Source organism: Tyto alba, unplaced genomic scaffold (genome assembly GCF_018691265.1).
Source record: "Tyto alba isolate M040663 unplaced genomic scaffold, T.alba_DEE_v4.0 Super-Scaffold_32, whole genome shotgun sequence".
In the NCBI taxonomy this organism is placed as follows: Eukaryota; Metazoa; Chordata; class Aves; order Strigiformes; family Tytonidae; genus Tyto; species Tyto alba.
Genome location: NW_024881307.1, coordinates 7,800,130 through 7,818,540, shown reverse-complemented (window position 1 = coordinate 7,818,540; position 18,411 = coordinate 7,800,130). Strand labels below are relative to the sequence as shown.

At 42.0% G+C, this 18,411-nt stretch overlaps 2 protein-coding genes across 4 annotated transcripts; one reads left to right on the top strand and one right to left on the bottom strand.

Annotated features, from left to right (window-relative positions):
• Window positions 1–274: 274 nt before the first annotated feature.
• On the bottom strand, window positions 275–18,346 carry IL18 (interleukin 18). Of its 3 annotated transcripts, none has more exons than XM_033005540.2 (6): window positions 18,223–18,346; window positions 3,590–3,663; window positions 2,629–2,637; window positions 1,958–2,095; window positions 1,062–1,207; window positions 275–930 (listed from the first exon to the last, which is right to left on the bottom strand). In XM_033005540.2, exons 2-6 carry the CDS (start codon window positions 3,654–3,656, stop codon window positions 715–717), a joined length of 576 nt encoding a protein of 191 aa, XP_032861431.2. In that variant the 5' UTR covers window positions 3,657–3,663; window positions 18,223–18,346; the 3' UTR covers window positions 275–714. The 3 variants fall into 3 exon arrangements, with proteins under 3 accessions (XP_032861431.2, XP_042656515.1, XP_032861435.1); XM_042800581.1 differs by lacking the exon at window positions 18,223–18,346 and adding an exon at window positions 6,900–7,378; XM_033005544.2 differs by lacking the exon at window positions 18,223–18,346 and adding an exon at window positions 6,394–6,587.
• TEX12 (testis expressed 12) lies at window positions 12,176–13,421 on the top strand. Its single transcript, XM_009974192.1, has 4 exons — window positions 12,176–12,235; window positions 12,739–12,850; window positions 12,956–13,007; window positions 13,277–13,421. Exons 1-4 carry the CDS (start codon window positions 12,176–12,178, stop codon window positions 13,419–13,421), a joined length of 369 nt encoding a protein of 122 aa, XP_009972494.1.
• Window positions 18,347–18,411: the final 65 nt, after the last annotated feature.

The following is an 18,411-nucleotide window of genomic DNA, read 5'->3' as shown; positions in this document are numbered from 1 at the left end:
AGGACAAATCTCTGTTTGATTTCATCACGAACCTACAATTTACTGTTAACTTTTAAAAACCTTTATATAAAAGAAAAGTTATTTTTTCCTTGGGCTCTCTGATGACAAACAGCTTTATTAGAACTTTTAATTGTTCAGGTAAGTTAGTAGTTTTCTAAGCAAAGATTTCTAGTAAGGTAAAAATTGTGTGTTTCTAGTACATTTGAAGGTGAGAGTGTCACTACGGAACTGAGATTGATGAAGATGCTCAGGAAATAATCTTGATGCAAAAAAGTGATCTCAAAGTGTTTATTGGCCAAGTGCATGAATGTTCTTAGGAAATCTGTTCTTTTAAGCTGTTTTCTCTCCTTCCTCAAAATAGGTCTACTTCATTTATGAGACAACTACTTCAAAAGCTGTTCAATCAACAGGCAGTAAACATTTTAGGGGTGAAACTTACAGGACTATATAGGTATGCCCATTCTCATTTCTTCATTGTGTAATTTTCTTTCCTTCTATCGTGACTGGAAAACATCCTTCTGTTTCTTTTTCCCAAGCATTTGAATTTATTTTCCTTTGCAAGATGCTCATTTTTGTACTGACTCATGGTAGCTAAAAACATAAACCAGGCTTGCCTCAGATGAAGAAAGAATAGTATTTCTTTTATAAAAAGCCAAAATGTATTTTAATACTGTTGAAGTATGTCATAGGTTGTGACTTCCATTCTGACTGAAGTTAGAAACTTATCTTCGTGGTTTCATCCACTTCATCTTCTCTTGACAGTTTCTTTAGAATTAATTTTCTTAAGCAGCCTTCTTCCTCAAAGGCCAAGAACATTCCTTTTTCTAGTGAATATTCAAACTTAAATGCTCTGGAGCTACACGAGGTAAATGTCTTTTTGAAAAAGATTACATTACTTTCACCAGGAATATCTTTGGGAAGTTCTCCTTCCTGAGGAAGAAAAAGGGAATCGGTTAGTCCCAGCACAAGACCTGAACAGTTTTGTTTCAGCTCACACGTTTGCATTCTTCATCTTGCCTACTACTTTTATATATATGTAAGTATGGGAAGCGGATACTTACCCTAAATCGAACTATCGTTTTTCCGCATTCTTTCTCACAACACATGTAATAACTTTTATCTTCTACCTGGACGCTGAACGCAACAGGCATCCCTGCTGAAGGTGTGGTAGTTTTGTAATAGTGAATGTTGAAGTGCATTCCACTGCCTAAATATAAATTGTTTATTATTAATAGTCTGCTCAGGGGAGAGAGCTGCAGCTTAACCGTATTATATCTTACCATTCCACTCGCAACTGCTGTCTTCCCAGGACACTTTTCCTGACAGGAGAGCCAGGACTTGAATTTTTATGACTGCTGGTAGCACATACTTGACTTTCTGCAATCATTCAGTAACCAAGATTTTGAATTTGCAAGAAAGCATGTCAAGTTACCCGTTAGTATGAGTAGGATGTTCAAATCCTTTTACGTGCATGCATGAAGTGAGAATTGGATTTGTAAATAGTCATCTGTAAATGAGTGCGTTCAACAAATACAGTTCTGCTGAGGCCTCCCCCCCCCCAAAAAAAAAAAAAGCCAAAATCATAAGTACATTGTTAACTACTGCTGTTAGAAGAAAGTAAGAGCTTTTAGTGCTAAATACATTGTCTGTTTAAACCTAAAAATTATATTTTGTAATCGCAATACAAAGAAAAATGGGATAAAGAACTTAGCTTGTGATCAGAACTAACCAAAAATCTTAACAGCCCTTTTCTGCATGGGACATCCTGCAGGCTTCAGTCTAATCCATTATCAATGCATGAGACACAAAATTTCAGCTCTCATAGCTGGTCTTACAAATGAAGTTTAAGGCTTTACTGTCAGTCTTATCATTTAGAGTCTGATTGCAAAGAACAAAAGCACAGCTAGAATTAAAAAACAGCACAGTGATTGCAATGTATATTTGAAAAATGGTGTACCAGATTTCATCTCCTGATCTGTCACGTCTTCAAAAGCTGCTATGTTTAAATCTGGTCGAACCACAAGCAACTGGCTATTTACATTTCGAAGGACTCGGTGGAGAATCTTTTCCTTACAAAAGGCATCGCATTCCAGCCCTGTAGAAATATGAAGCAAAGAGGTCGAATGTTTTAGCTGTAATCTCCTCAGATCTTGAAGTCTGCTATCGTCTTAATACTGTCATTAAGGATACCAGGTGAAATAAATGCTTGAAATCGTAGTCTCAAACAAAATGGAGGCCATGTCATTCTTTCCACCTCCAGCTTGTAGCAACCCAGGCAAGACAGAAGGATTTCCCAGAATACAGCTATCTCTATATATAAGCAAGAGAAGCTACTCTATCTGTTAATGAGAGTTCAGAAGCAACAGTTCTTTCTTTTGCCCAACAGTCAGAATTGCATTAAAAGGTTCATCTGTTAGAGAAGACACTATTCTTACCCGAGGAGGAAATAAAGCAACATCAACTTCTAAAGGAGAAGGTGAGTTGTAGAGCTCTCTTTTACGGGAGCCATTATCAGTTTGAAAACTTGTTCTCCAAGGCACACAAAACATTTATGGATTAGTAAGCACAAACAGGTTAGTTCAGGTAAAATTTATAATGAAGTTAATAAATTACGAGCTTTCATCTTACCATCATCATCTTGGTTCCAAGTGAGCAGTGAAAAAAAGAAAAGAAAAAACATTAAGCTTTGCCCCCACAAAAGAAACCACTTTCTATTCAGTTTTGTTCTGCAAGATTGGATGCCAGCCAGCCACCTACGCATTTCCAGTTTTACTCCCCAGTGTCACTAACTCACTAAGCTGAGCTGTTCTAACTACAGGCTGTTCTATTTGTGAGCATAACAAACTCAACAGAATGATGAAACCACCAGTCATTTGAGAACTGGAGTTACCACCAAACCAAGAGGCATGCAGAATGGTTTAGGGTTACCTAAGGGTGAGCAGCTCAGGTCAATTTAAGCCTATAACCAAGGAATAAACAGAATGCAAATTGTTGTTTTCATCAGCACCTTTATTCCAAGTGAGCAAAAGGAAAAGAAAGTCATTACAAATTGCTTCTGAAGAAGAAACTGTTTTCTAACTAACTTTATCCTGTAAGATTTTAAGTTATCCACTTATTCCACGTTCACCCCACAGTATTCCAACCCTTCTGAGTGTCCTTTATGGGAATGTATTGTATGAAGCAACAAATATTCCACTGACCCAGATACTTGGCTAACAGTACTTCAGACTGAAGCTTATGGGAAAATTAGGTGAAATCAGACTGATAAAGGACTTTTTTTAAAATCAGTATTCAAACAGAAAAATGTATTAAATGTTTAAGGTGTTCAGCAATAATATGGTACTGACCTCTTAACACACTGGGACAGCTGTCCCAAACTCAGATTCCATAATCTAAGAACTATCATTCTTCTAAGTGGGAGAGGATTGCAACTGCTTTGAGGATTGCTCAGGTAACACAAGGAGGGGAAAAACAGGATTCCACAAAACCAGGAATGCCAGCCCAAGGAAATGATCGACTTGTGTATCAGCTTTTGGTCTTCTATGCAGAAAGAAGACACAGCGCGTCCCTTTCAGCAGTGGGTAATTACCTGCAAAATAGAGGCAGAAATTTTCTCCAAGTTGTACTGCGCACACAAGAATCTCTTCACCACTCATCTTCACTCTGCCAAAAACACATAGAGAGGTTTCAGAGTTAAGAACAAAGCTTCTTACTTTATAAGGCAAGGAAGTTCTTGGGCTAGTTCTCTTCTAGTGCACAATACTATAATAGGGCTGGCATGTTTCACTACCTGTTGAAAAATTGCTTTTTTAAATAATTGGTCTCCTCCTCTGTTGCCTTTTATCATTATTTAGAATAACATAGAGCATCCTTCAATTTCTGTTATTTTACAAAAAATTTCATTGAGTTGTGCAACGTTACATGGGAATAAATAGTAACTCATTACCATTTTCTATGGGAATGCTAGTAAGTAGCTCCATGAACATATTCCATCAAATTAGTTCTCTTGAGCCTGCAAAAATTACCCTTCTACCACATGGTCGTTTGATTTTCTGTTTCTAATTTCCAAGTAGGAAAGTGACTAAGACTGGACCTTGTTACTGGCCAGTAAGCCATAAAAGCTGTATTAGTCTACACAGACTGATCTTTCCAGGTTCCCTCTATAAAGAACTTTCAAAATACTCAAAACTTATTCCACCTTTGACTGCCCCATGGAAAGGCCTGTATTTTTTGCACATTAAGCTGGAATTGGATAGGTTCCTGGAGAAGTTGGGGCGTAGTTTATTTTGCAGTAGCAGTAATTTGCTTATGGTGTTCTGACTCTGTTTTAACTCAGGTTGAACTCTAAGCTTGACTTCACAGCTATTTCAAGAATGATAGGGAGGAAAGTAAAGAAGAAAAGATGTATTTCCCTTGGGAATAACAACAGTCATTTTACCAAAAAAAAACCCACCTTGAAATAATCATTAAAACCAACCAGCTTCTACACCTGAGAGGTTCCAGCCCTGTTCTACACACTTGAGGGTTAATTCAGAACTAGCCCGGGGCTGCATTCTGCCTCCAACGTCAATATACAACCCTCTCCAAGACAACTGGTTTTATCTTTGTTCATATTCTCAGCCTCATACAGTTAACACCCAGACAGGTAAACTATATTCTTTAGCTGACATAGTGACTGAGCGTATGTCACACTCTCAGTCTGTTTAATGGATAAACCAACGTATACGCTTAATGTATAAAACAAAAGAACAGCGATGGTCATAAACTTGCTATACCCATTCTTTTTTTTTCTACCGTAAAGTTTCTGTTTATGCTGGCAGAAAAGAGATACATCCGAATTGATTGTATTGGTTTGCAGGCCACAGATGTCTCTGTATTTTCAGTTCTAGCAGTGCACCAGGAGAAAAATTACAAAATAAAAGTTATGTGGAGTAACCTGTAGTGACCAGGACTTGAACTGTAAAAATCTAGTATTTCAGTAATTTTACTGATGTTGGGATGGTTGCCATCAAAAAGAATAATTCTAAGAAATAACTACTAAAACATTTTGATTTTAAAACCGTTGATGATGTCCTCTTCAAAATTAAAATTGCATCTCTCTAAAGAAAAGTGAGAATAAGAATAAAGGGAATTAAAACAAGAAGATGTGGCAAATAATTTAATTCTTTCTCTTCTCTGGTGGTAAACAGTTTTAAAATGTCCTCTTCTATGCCAGTAACTTTGTGAAATGCAGGTTGTCACTTTCCTTCCTGTTTCATTTTGATCTGTATCTCCATACATTTTTTGTTCACTTTCCGATAATGCTTTATGTGTATGAATGTTCTTACCTGTTTTATCTACATTTTTAGAAATAAAGGCATTTTACTTTCCAAAAATAACTAGCCACTTTACTATCTGCACTATCAGATTTACTTGGCTTTGTGGTTGGTGTAAAAGTTTCAGTAAAGTAACACGCATACCAAAATTCACCATCACTGCATCTACCCTGCAGGAGCCCAGCATCTGTATGAAGTCTTCAGCGTGGAGCTATGTGCCTAGCCACACACAATACATGGGAGGAGACAGTCACAGCTGAATGCAGGAAAACTTGTTGAGCAGACAAGTACACAAAGCCAACAACAGTGATTGTAAAAACGCTGAAGTCACTTTTTCTAAGTAGAATATGAAGTGCTTCATTCAAACCTACCGGCTCCTGTCAAGGCATTGTGTCCCCCTGCCCTAGCCACAAAAATAAACATGTTAAAGCCAGGTAAGCAGTGGAAAGGAAGAAACTGGCTCTTGCACTGGGATTTTATTGTGCAGTCAAAACATACAGCTTACTTCCAAGGCTTTTTGCTAACCCTTGGAAAGACTCAATGTACAAAACAACTGAGCGATGCCAACTTAAGTAAGTACACACATCAACCGTAGGGATTGGGGTGGGGCAGTCACAGTGATTTCCATGTCCCTCTAGTAAAGCACGCTGAGATGCATTTTGAGAGTGGTTTTTCCTCCCCCCCTTTTTTATAGGGTCTATAGTTCCAGCTGGTCTGTGTAGCAGAGAAACTCAGGTTCGCAGCAGAGGACCGCATCTCCATTTCCAAACCTGCATACCCAAGCTTTTAAAATGAAACACCACCGAACAGTGCATGCCTTCTACGTAGTGAAATAAACCAAGAAGTCAAGGACCACTCTGTTACTCCAGAGTGGAAGGCAGAGGCAGGACTTACTGACAAAGGAGTAAAGGCAAAGGTGACCCTTGGTTTAATGGGTAACACGCATAAAACGACTACGCTTTCTCCTCCTGACGTGTAGTAAGAGATGACTAGATCTTTTACCAGGCACGTCTGGAAGGCACGGTAGAGCCCGAGAGGACATTTCAGCTGACCGTGGGAGGTAGTCACCGCAGAATACCTTGCGCCGCGGAGAAACAGCGATGCAGGGAAGGAGAGCCGGGCCGCGCCCCGCTGGGCGCCGGGGCCGGAGCGGAGCCCGGGGCAGGGCGGGTCGCAGGAGGGCGCGGCGCGGAGCTCCCACGGCCCGCTCGCGCGGGGATGCCCGGCGGAGCGCAAGGTTCTGCCGCTTGCTGCAGCCGCGGGAAGGGGACAGCTGCCGGTGCCGCAGCGGGACGTCCCGCCCGTGTCGCAGGGGCGCTCGGGGCGGGCATCTCCGCCCCTCGCGGGGAACGGTGCACCCCGTGCGGGCTGGGCTGGGCTGCTCGGCCCCGGCCCCGCTCCCCGCCGGGAGGCAGCGGTGCAGGGCGCTCGCCCCGGCCCGGCCGCTCTCGGAGCTCGGAGCCGGGCGGGGCCGCCGGGCCGAGGGCAGCGCGACGGAGGGGCGAGCGCCGACGCCCGCTCCCGCCGCCGGAGCCCACCCGGGACGCGGCCTCGGCCCGCTCCCCGCCGCGCACGCACGCGTACCTCGGGCTGCGGAGCCGAAAGCCGTGGGGCTGCGGGGTCTGGCCGGGCAGGACCGCTGAGGCTTCCCCGGAGCCGGCGGGAGGGCTGTCGCCTCCCTGCGCTCCCGCCGCCGGGGAGGAGAGCGAGCTCCGCTGCAGCGGGTGGCGGCTGTCGGAGGGACCCAGGGAGGGGGGCGCTTTTCTAGCGGCTTGCATCACCGTACGACAAAACAGGGCGCCTGAACAAACAGCAGAGGAAATTTGGGCTCTTTCCCAAGATATCTGTCTACGTCTGCATTTATTCTGCGGCACTTCCCCTCCTCGGTGGGGAAAGCAAATCATGCAAATCTGAGGTTACAGAGGAAGCTTTTTGCGACTCCCTTTATCTCGCACAGATGTCGCTAGTGCGCACGTCTTATTTCTACGCCAGCGTGTTGCAGTCCGTTTGCTTGGTCCTCAAAGCCTCCAGCCCCAGTTTTGAAACCCGTACTGGCCGTCAGCACGCCGACTTCCCCTTCTCCACACACTTGTAAGCTGCCCGTAAACTTTATGCCTTGGGGGAAGTCCGTTTAGGATTGGAAACACGTTGCGTGGACCTCGTTCTTTGTAACGGCAATACCAAGTAACATACCACTGGTGTTTAGTGAGAAATCTTCAAATTACCTTCCATCCTTTTTGTACGTAAATATCTTGCAGGGGAGGAACTTAAGGTCGTCTCAAGGAAACAGCCAGCCAGAAACTGTGGCTAGTAGTCGGAGCCAGATTAATAGATAGCTACCAGCTGTAACTTGTTTCCTAGGTATGGTTTAATTGCAAATAAGTAACATGGCGATAGCCATTACTCATCCTTAACTGCTGCAACTCTGAAGCGTGATGATTTTTAGAAGGTAAGTGTTGACTCTGATGGGTGTGGGGTACTCAGTGCAACTGGAATGCCAGTGTGTAGTGAGGGGACAACTAAGGTCATTAAAAAGAGGAAAATTAATTTGGGAATGAGTAATTAACCAATGTTTTGTGTAGTTTGCAGAACTTGGCAGTGTTAACTGGAATTGCCCTGCCTTGAGTTTTTTGTTTATAATGCTGACTAGCAAGATACTGGGGCATGCTGCTGTGTAGCTCAGGGGGTAAACTGGCAAGGCTCAAGTTCCAGCGCTGGACTGGGGGGCAGAAACCTACACCAAAACCCCTGGAAAGCCCAACCCCACAAAAAAACCAAAACCAAATCTAGGACCCTAAGATATTCTCTCATCTGTGTGCCTGTTACTGCTCTTGGAGGGAAACAAGCAAACAAAGCTCAATACATGTCTCGGAATTGCTTCAATGTCTATATGGTAAAACTAAGGAGTTAATTTTGAGGTCAAAGGCACATCTTCAAAACTCATCTGAAATAATAATCCTACAAATACAAATATTGTCCATTTTACTAATAACCATGGATTTCAACTCTTCTACCCACAGGGAACAGTGTATTTCTCTGACTTGTTAAGACAAACAAAAACTCTGTGTGCTACAGAAATGTATATTCTTTCTTTAAAGTTGTTGAAAGAAACTAATGACACTGATTCAGAAGAATTTCAAAAAGCAGAGAAATTCACCAACAGAGTAAACCCTCCTGTTTCTGACAAACAAACAAAAAGGCGTATTTAGCAGCTACTGCTTTTAGATAGCAAGTATATATCCCCATTTACAGACACTCACACTGAATTTCAACCAGACGGTAATATTATATCATCCCCTTCCAACTTCCTGTTTTGTTACATGGCACTCAGTACATGCATGAAGTTGTGATTGCCTAACCCTTTATACCAGGGATAGACAATTTCGATCTAAACACCTAGATCTAGCTGATTTCTATATACAACAACTGTAATTCTACCATTCCTCTTGGTACTTTGCATGGTTGGTTCTTACAGGAAAAAAAAAAAAAAGAAAAAAAATCTATATTTAACTGGCTTGTGGTTTTCGTCACCCATTCTGTACATTCTCCTGATAGCTATTTCATAACAAGTAGTTCCTTCATGTGAAGTACAATCAAATTGCCTCTTGGTCTTTTTCAACTAAAATAAACAGCTTCAGCCCTTTAGGTTCCTACCTAGGAATAATTTTCTTCAGCTTCAAGATAATATTTGTCTTTTTTTTCTTTATTTCAATTGACTTTAAACGTTTTTTGAAAATTTGGGCACCAGAGCTTTATTCAGGAGAGCTCCCCATTTGGGTGATCTTGCATTTTTTGTTCCCAGACACATAACCTTTCACGTCAGTGCAAAAAATATTCTTTTTTAAAAAATAATGCTGTAATAATTACTTATCATTGAGCCATTTGTTCTCATTAGGTTTAAATTTACATTCATAACACTAATGAAATATTAAATAATACTGTGCTTGGTACCAAAATTTGTGTGAAAGCGCCAAAACCAATTCCAGTCAGTCAACATAGTTCATTATGTATTAATTGCTGGCACTGATATTTTTGGCCCACTGACACTCTACAGGAACTACAGGCCAGTCAGTCTCACCTCTGTGCCTGGCAAGGTCATGGAACAGATCCTCCTGGAAACTGTGCTAGGGCACATGGAAAATAAGGAAGTGGTGACAGCCAACATGGCCTGATGAATTTGTTGGCCTTCTACAATGGAGTTACAGTGTTGGTGGATAAGAGTAGAGCAATTGATATCATCTACCTGGACTTGGGAAAAGCATTTGACACTGTCCCACACAACATCCTTGTCTCTAAATTGGAGAGACACGGGTTTGACACATGGACCACTTGGTGGATAAGGAATAGGCTTGATGGTAGCACTCACAGTGAACAGCTTGATGTCCAAGTGGAGAGCAGTGACGAGTGGCATTCCTCAGGGGTCAGTACTGGGACTAGTGCTGTTTAACATCTTTGTTGGACACATGGACAGTGGGATCGAGTGTATCCTCAGCAGGTCTGCTGACGACACTGAGCTGTGTGGTGCGGTGACACACTGGAGGGAAGGGATGCTGTCCAGAGGGACCTGGGCAGGCTGGAGAGGTGGGCCCCTGCAAATCTCATGAGGTTCAACAAGGCCAAGTGCAAGGTCTTGCATGTGGGTCAAGGTAATCCCAAGCACAAATACAGGAGATGAGTAGATTGAGAGCAGCCCTGTGGAGAAGGACTTGGGGGTGTTGGTGGATGGAAAACTGCCTGTGAGCCAGCAACGTGCGCTTGTAGCCCAGAAAGCCAACCGTATCCGGGCTGCATCAAGAGAAGTGTGGCCAGCAGGTCAAGGGAGGGGATTCTCCCCCTCTACTCCGCTCCTGTGAGATCCCACCTAGAGTACCGTTTCCAGGTCTGGGGCTCCCAGCATCAGAAGGACATGGACCTGCTTAAGCGGGTTGAGGAGGCCATGAGGATGACCACCCGGATGGAGCACCTTCCTTATGAGGACAGGCTGAGAGAGTTGGGGTTGTTCAGCCTGGAGAAGGGAAGACTTTGGGGAGACCTTACAGTGGCCTTCCAGTACTTAAAGGGGGCTACAGGAAAGATGGGGAGGGACTCTTTATCGGGAGGGGGATGGGGATAGGACAAAGGGTAATGGTTTTAAACTGACAGAGGATATATTCAAATTAGATGTAAAGAAGAAATTCTTCCCTGTGCGGGTGGTGAGGCTCTGGCCCAGGGTGCCCAGAGCAGCTGTGGCTGCCCCCTCCCTGGAAGGGTTCAAGGCCAGGTTGGACGGGGCTGGGAGCACCCTGGGCTGGGGGAAGGGGGCCCTGCCCGGGGCAGGGGGGATTGGAGCTAGATGATCTTTAACGTCCGTTCCAACCCAAAGCATTCTGTGATTATATGATTCCAGATGAAACTATCAAGAAGGAGGACTTGGTGGTCTTCCTCGTCAACCTCTGTGATCCTAAAAGTTCATTGAGGTCATTTAGCACATTGAATAAAAGGAGTTTTCTTTTCTTAGTCTATACGTGTTTGCATTTATAAGGACAAGGGTCTAACTCATAACAATAACTTCTACAGTAAGTTTTAAGACTTCATTTTCCTGGAATTTTAGTATCTCCAACCTTTTAATTAGTCAGCAATTTCTCCATAGACCATTAAGGTACTGAAAGTACTCTCCTGAATCATGGTGTCCAGTTTCTTCCTATTGTAAGCAAGCCACCTCATCATGTAATCTCAGTCATTTCTTGATGAAACCGAATATAGCTCCACCTACAGAAGTGAGACACAACACAAGGAAAATGCCATCTTATTTGCCATGGTTTAGAAAAAAACGTTGGTCTTGGCAGTTGCCTGTTAAAAGTAGCATTACTCAGGGACAGTAATCTCTCAGATTTTACTAAATTCACAGCTTGTCTTTTGAAATGGATCCACCTAGCCTCATCTGACATTTCACTGTCATCCCAAAACACTCCATCAATTCAGGTTGTGACTGGGTCCCTCGCAGCTGCTTAGAAGATGAAATATGACCAGAATTGTTTGAGGGGACAGTGCAATGCTTTGAACGGCGACAGTAGTCTCACTGTGCTTCAACGCAAACGTGTAACCGGGATGAAACGCTGCTTCCTGGGGTCGCTACAACGCCAGGCGTTTCAGCGGTGAACCTTGCCTCCGTTCCCCTCAGCTGGCCGTCCAGCGGCGGGCCCGGCTGCCGAAGCCCGCGGGAGCGGGCCGGGGGGCCCGGAGCCGCCCCTCCTGCAGCCGCCGCCGCCCAGGCGACTCGAGGGCGGCAAGGGGCCGCGCTCCGGGGCCCCTCCGCCTTGCCTCCGTTGCGGGCCGGCGCGGCGCGGCCGGGCCTGTGGGGAGCGCGGGTCGCTCCTCTCCCCGGCGGCTGCCGCGCCGCCGCCGCCCTCTCGCGCGCCGTCCGTTAACGGCTGCCAGCGGCCGCGAGGCCCGTTGGCCTGAGGAGAGCGGGCCGGGGAGGGGGGAGGCCTCCCGGGGGGAGCGGGTGCCCCGCTGTCCTTCGCGGGGGGTGGTCCTGGGGCAGCATAGGCGGAGCTGGGGAGGGACGGAGCCTTTTGGGACAAGGCGGACTCGGCCTCAGCAGCCCCAGGCCGGCCTCGCGCACCCCTGGGCACCTGCGGGAGCGCCTGGGCTGTGAGCCCCGGACCGCCCGGGCCTTGCACCCCCTGCCCCCTGTGCTGCTCTCGCCGTTCTTTGAGGCTCTGCCTCTCTCTGGTAAGGCGGAGAGCTCCTTGGTGGCAGAGCTTCCAGAGGTACTGGTTACAGTGTGTAAAACACACATTTTTTGATATAGATATATTTTCCAGTTGCACAAGATATCCACTTACCAAATACGACATTGTACTTCTTACCAGGCAACGATGACAAGCAACACACAAAAATGTGATGAAAATAGAAGTAAACGTAAAAAAGAGATGGAGGTGAGCAGCACTGTATGAGGAAGGAAGGGAGGGAGGACCTGGACTTTCCTTTTGGCCCCAGGGGAACGATGCAACACCCTACTCCCACGTCCTCTAGTATTGCTATGAGCTCCTGTCGAGGAGAGGAGCAGAGAGCTCCGTGCCAGTTTATGTAGGTTAGAGGAAACATGTATGACTTACTTGTAGGAGAAGACTATAAAATTTGTCATAGTGTTTGAGGACCAACAAAATCAGGTATACACTGCAACGCAGTTATGTAGGACTTCTTGAGTGTGAGCTGCTGAAGTACACCAGCTTTTACTGATACAAGCAGAGATCTCAAGCTGGTACTTCCCACCCACTCCCCTAGATGCTGTGCCTGTGAAGTCAACAATACTTGACTTTATCTGAAAACAGTCTGTCAAGATACTTTTTAATCACTTCTTTTTCTCAGTTAAACTCTTACCTCTGCTAAGCTTGTTTTGTCCTAGAACCTGTATTTTTTTTATGTGCTCTGTTATTAGAATGAAGCTTCAGAAAATCCTCAGTTGTCCTCCCTTGACAAAACAGATTTGGCCTTTTCTGAGGGCTCGCAGTCCCTTTACAAACCTGAACCACTGGAAAAAGTTTTAAACGGTGATGTATTAAATATACGTAAAGTAACCATGTAATTACCTAATTTGATGTTGAGATGAAAATTGACCCAAATGCCTAAATAAAATTACTTTTTCCTTTTAACAGAGATGAACAAAGAAATTATGAACTTGTTATCAAAATATGCTCACATTTTAAGGCAAGTTAACTTTGTCCAATTTATACAGCACCCTTCTAATTTTTCTAGATAAGATGGATTACTGTGGTTGCAATTTAGAGAACTTAGTGCTGAAAACTGTCAAACACAGATCTTGAAAGAAAAATTCTGTTTTCTGTTACAACAGAGAATTTGGTCAGAAACAGTATTGATAGACAACACCCTTTTAAGAAAAGCATAAAAGCAGTTCTAAGTAGTGAGAAAGTTAATGGTGTTAGTATTGATTTTAACTACAGATTTTTTCAATTAAGTGAGAGAGCAGCGATGGATGCTTCTTATGTCCAAGAACTTGATGGAATCTTAAAAGAAGCAAGGACCATAGAAAACCACTTAAAACAGAAAAGGGAGAGTCTGAAACAGAGATTTACTGTGATCGCAAATACTCTGCAAAGCTAAGTGGAGTATGTTAGATTGCAGAAATGCAGAGCAAAACTTGGAGTATATTTTATGTATTACAAAGTATGCTGAGTGCTATGATGAATGTTTCATAAATGTCTTATGTAAGTATTTCTAGCAGTTCAGGAAACTTTCAACAACTTAAGCAGCCACTTACTTTTGAAATAAGATACCATACGTAGCGTAGTGGTAGTTAATAAAAAACAGTACTAAATATCCATTTTAAATCCTATGACTCCAAGGGATTCTACGCATTAAAACAACTTTTTTTTTTACTTGTTGACCCATCGCTTGGGCTGTCCCCATGCTTCCATCCCTAGAAAATATTGATAGCATTTGAAAAACAAAGTAGAATGAATTTTTCATTGCTTGGCTTTAAGGCTATGGAAGTTCAGTATAACAGAATTCAGAAGCAGCCATGGTAATTCTAGTGTCACTTCTAAGGATGTTTGTTTTTTTTTTTTATAGTCACAACCAGTCTTTTCCTCTAGAACATAGTATAGAAACATTTCTATGAAAAAGAATTTTGTAACGTAAGTGGAAAAGAACATCAGATTATTTCATATTACCCATTTTATGTTTTTTTCTTTCTACTGTAGAAAATGTTTTGGTGCTAAAATCTTAGTAGAATGTACTTGCAATCTATTTCCATTTTGTCTCAGAATATAAATAGATTGAAAAGAAAGCTTGGAGTTCTATTAAGAATACTACTTTGGGCAATGTATAAAGCGGTATAAAGTTCTAATTTGAAAATATTTTTTTAATACTTCTACAGTTTTTCAAATGAAACCAAGGCCATTTTGATATAAAAGCACATCATCAAAACTTTGCTAGTAATGTCAATAAATAACTAGATAATGTTAACATAATGTAGAATTACACTTCTCTTTTATTTTGTTACATAGATACATCGGTATTGTTTGCTGTAAATCCGGTTTATTTAAGGATGCTTATGGAGTTTTTTGAGCACTTTTTCTTTCTTGTCATTTGACTCTGTTAGAAAAGATGAAACATAAAATGTACAAAGCATCATTTGTACAAATTGTGAGGCTAATGTAATAAAGAAAAGTGCTAGATAATCCTGTTGCTAGCATAAGATATATCTTTACCCCAGTATTGTGTATTAATTTTCTCTTTAATTCCTTCCAGACTTAATCAATCCTCCTTTCCCCCTTTTATTAGGTAAAAGTCACAAGCAAATGCACTACTTGTCAAACTGATCCTATTTCAAACAAATAATGAGAGAAACTGGCCATCTAGGGTGAGATTTTGCAAGGTATTAGATATGTACTTAGTAGGATTTTCAAAATGCCTAAGCATGTAAGCGCCTTACACGCTTAGGAATTTTTGAAAATCCCCTAAGATGCCTATCTGCATCTTTAGCACCTAAAGACTTTCAAAAATCTCACCATTAGTTGACATCATGTTTAGCAGTCTCTTACTTTTTCCTAATAGTTGCATCTCATTATATAATCACTCTTGGTAATTCTGTTTAAAGAGAAGAAAGTGGGAGGAAAAGCGAAGGTGATTTTGGAAGTTAAATTTTCTAGAACGTTGTGCTAAGTGTGTCTAAAATCTACGGGCATCTACAGTGATGACAAAAAGCAGAGTTTTAAATTGTCCTCTATGAAGTGACTGAATTTAGGAATCTACCTATAGTTATTTATGAAAGTCTTAAAAAAATTTACACAAATTTCACTACTGTTAAATATCTGCCTGTTATCGAAGTCAGAAGCTTGCTGCATTTTACCTGTTTATGCTTGGGAAAATGCATATGCATATGAAAATGCATTATGCAACCTTTTCAGATCACCTGGGTTTAGATAATCTAAATTTTGTTTATGTGGCTAATATATCCAACCTGCAAACCATTGACTCCAGTATTAAGTATTATTAAGAAGCAAAATTTAGGAAACTATTGGATCACATAATCTGTTTCTTCTCTTAGGGGACGGAGAGGGCACAGACCCATAGTGTTACTGTTGCAGAAGTTTGCTTCAGTTAAAAACTTCATAAAATCCAGTAAAAAATGCTAAAACCATACTTCCTAGAGGAATGAAAAACTGCTTAGTCTGGAATTCAGGTGCCATATAAATTCAAGACATACCTCTCTAAATGATGACTCGTGCTCTTCAACAGTGATTTCTTATGCAGTTTGTTGTCATTACATGTTATAATTTAAAGTGGGATCTCTGTGGTAGTAAGAGGATTTTAGAATTTGAGGAGACATTGAAAGTAAAGTCAGTAAGTATGGCCATAGTAAGCTAGCTGAGATGATGAACAGTGTGGTTATGCTTGTTAAAGGGAAGTCACTTAAAGCTTTGGAAGATTCTGAAACAGGTGTTTTAAAAAAATATTTTAAAATTCTTAAGATCAACAAAACTTCTGGTTTTGCTGCATGAATCTATGTGAGGATATTTATAAAAATAAACACTGACCAAGGAAAATTAATAAAATAGTTTTAGAATAAAGTAGTTTTAGAAAGTTCCAGCTTGAAATGGTAAGTTCAGAAATTTTAAACCTTTCATTCGTTCTGTCTCGGAGGAATGAGCTACGTGTGAAATTCATCTGGCACCCATCCCATCACCATCCGCTTTCCAGTTTTACTGAAGGAGGTTTGAACATAAAATTAATTGGCTTTAAAGCTGACAAATCTGATCAGCAAAGCTCAGCTGGTAACTATGTTTTCTTTAAGCATCTGTAAACCTGTTGTTTAAGCTGAGGTGCCTTAGTAAATTAACAACAACATCTAAGATGACAGATCAGTAACAGAAAATAAATGTTTTGGTTTGTTTTTTTTTTTTTTTTTTTTAATGTGGCAATATCTTAGACTAAGTTCTGACCCCCTTGAGGTCAACGGGATTTTTGACACTGAGTCTTTTGCATTTCTGAGCTTGCCGTGAGTCCCTCCACAGTCTGGAAAGTGTAAGTGATGAAAAACTAATACTCCGTTCCTCTCATTGTTCTTCTGTTATCAAAAGCTAAAAATGGAAAATAACAGATAATGCAGAGACATCTTAGGTATTCAGTGAAAAGAATTCTTCCCCGAGAAAAGGCTAATTGTGACTTTACTGAAGATGAAACTGCCTTTTAGCACAGATGTAGGAATGTGGATCATAATAGAAAAAGACCAAATCAAGTAGGTAATAGATGTATTTAATGCTCATGATATTCTGTCTACAACAGATCAGAATTCAATTTTACTAATCACAGAATCTTTATGTTTTGTCCTTGAATTGTCTTGGAAAACCTGATGATGCAGGCAGCACTGTGGGAAAGAGCAGAGTGGGTATTTGACATCAGCAGGGTGAACAGCCAAAAAAAAGGAGGGCAAGGAATGATAGATCCATCGGCCTGTCTCCCATCCTGTAGAGACTCTGAAGTAAATTTCTTAACAATGACTTTACAATCACCTGGGGAACAGTAAATTAAAAAAAAAGAAAAAAAAAAAAAGGAAATTCCTTTATCAGAGTAGCTGACAGTATCAGAAACTGACAGATGGGGTGTGGCTTGATGTAAGATAATTGACACCATCCTCTATGCTGTTACATGAAAATGAGAGTGGTCAGGAAGTAGGGGCTACATGAATGAGATAAAAAGTAAATGAAAGGAATACTAATTTTTTTTTCTGAAAGGTCAGCCTAGATGGCATCCTACAGTGATCTACTTCAAGCCTTGCTTATTTCCTACTATCCCAAATGATTTAGAAGGACATTAGAGAATAAAATTAATTTTTCCAATGGCAGCTAGGGAGGGTCGCAAATGCTATCAATAACATACATTGAAAATTCACTATAATCTCAATAAGATGAAGGGCCACTCTGAAATCAAGATAAAATTCAAAAAAAGAGACAGGAAAAGCATTATGCTTAGCAAGGGGAATCGTATGTTACAAACCAGAACAATAGCTAGCCTTGGTATGATGTTATTGTGTGGTGAAAAAAACAGCTGAGATGTGTTAGCTATAGGATAGCAGGTAAGACTTAACACCTTAATTATTCTCCTTTATTCAGTGCTAGTTTGGTCTTAGTTGGAGGATGGGGCTGCTTATTAAAAAAAAAAGCGGGCAGAGGGAGACGGGAATAAGAAAGGGCGAAGAAAGCATGATCTGTGAGGAAAGGTTGAAGCTGTTGAGTTTGTTTAATCTAAAGAAAGCACCAATCAAGGGAAGTCATAAGAGATAAGCTATAGAAAGGAGAGTAGTCAGGTGTTCACTGTCTTGCAGAAAGGACAAGAAGAAATCAGCTTAATTTGCAGCAGAAGGTTTAGGATGAGTAATAACCTGTCCCATTTTAAGGACAGTGGAATGGGCTGCCTAGAGTACTGTGTATGCTGCCTTGCTCTCAAGGGACAGGGCAGCTTTTAAGAGCTGCTTAATAACATGAAACAAACATAGCCATCACAGTGCTTACGCAGAGTGCTAGCAGCTTCTTCTTGGCATCCTGAAGGAAAGGGTCCATCTGTTTGACACAGAAGAGCACGGCCTGTCACTGGTCCTTCCCTATCTGATTTGATGGTCTAATCTGGTGTGGCAACCAATATTCCTCAAGCCTTGAGATTCTTAGAGGTGCAAAATGGTTACTCACATTTTGAAACAAAACAAAGTACTTCTGGCAGGTGAAGAAGACGAGACAAGGTGACAAGAATTTTTGAAAGAACTGCCTGGAAGCCTGGCTGCCTTAGTACTTGGCTACATTTCCTCTTCTCCCCTTTGTTCCATTTCTCCAGCTACAACTGGCAAATAGCAATAAAGTATTTCTTCACCAATAGTAATGTCTGTTCGCGCACTTCAGCAACTCACCTGGCTCCGCTGCTGAGCGGCTCCAGCTGGAGGCAGGTCTCCCCCGCGCCCTACGGCTGCCTGGCCCGGGCTGTAGCTGTACGAGTGGAGTGGAGTGGAGTGGAGTGGAGTGGAGTCGAGTCTCATTCATCCTGCCCTGCTAGGGCAGACATTCCTGGCTTTTATTCTGAAATGATGATGTCGAGCAGC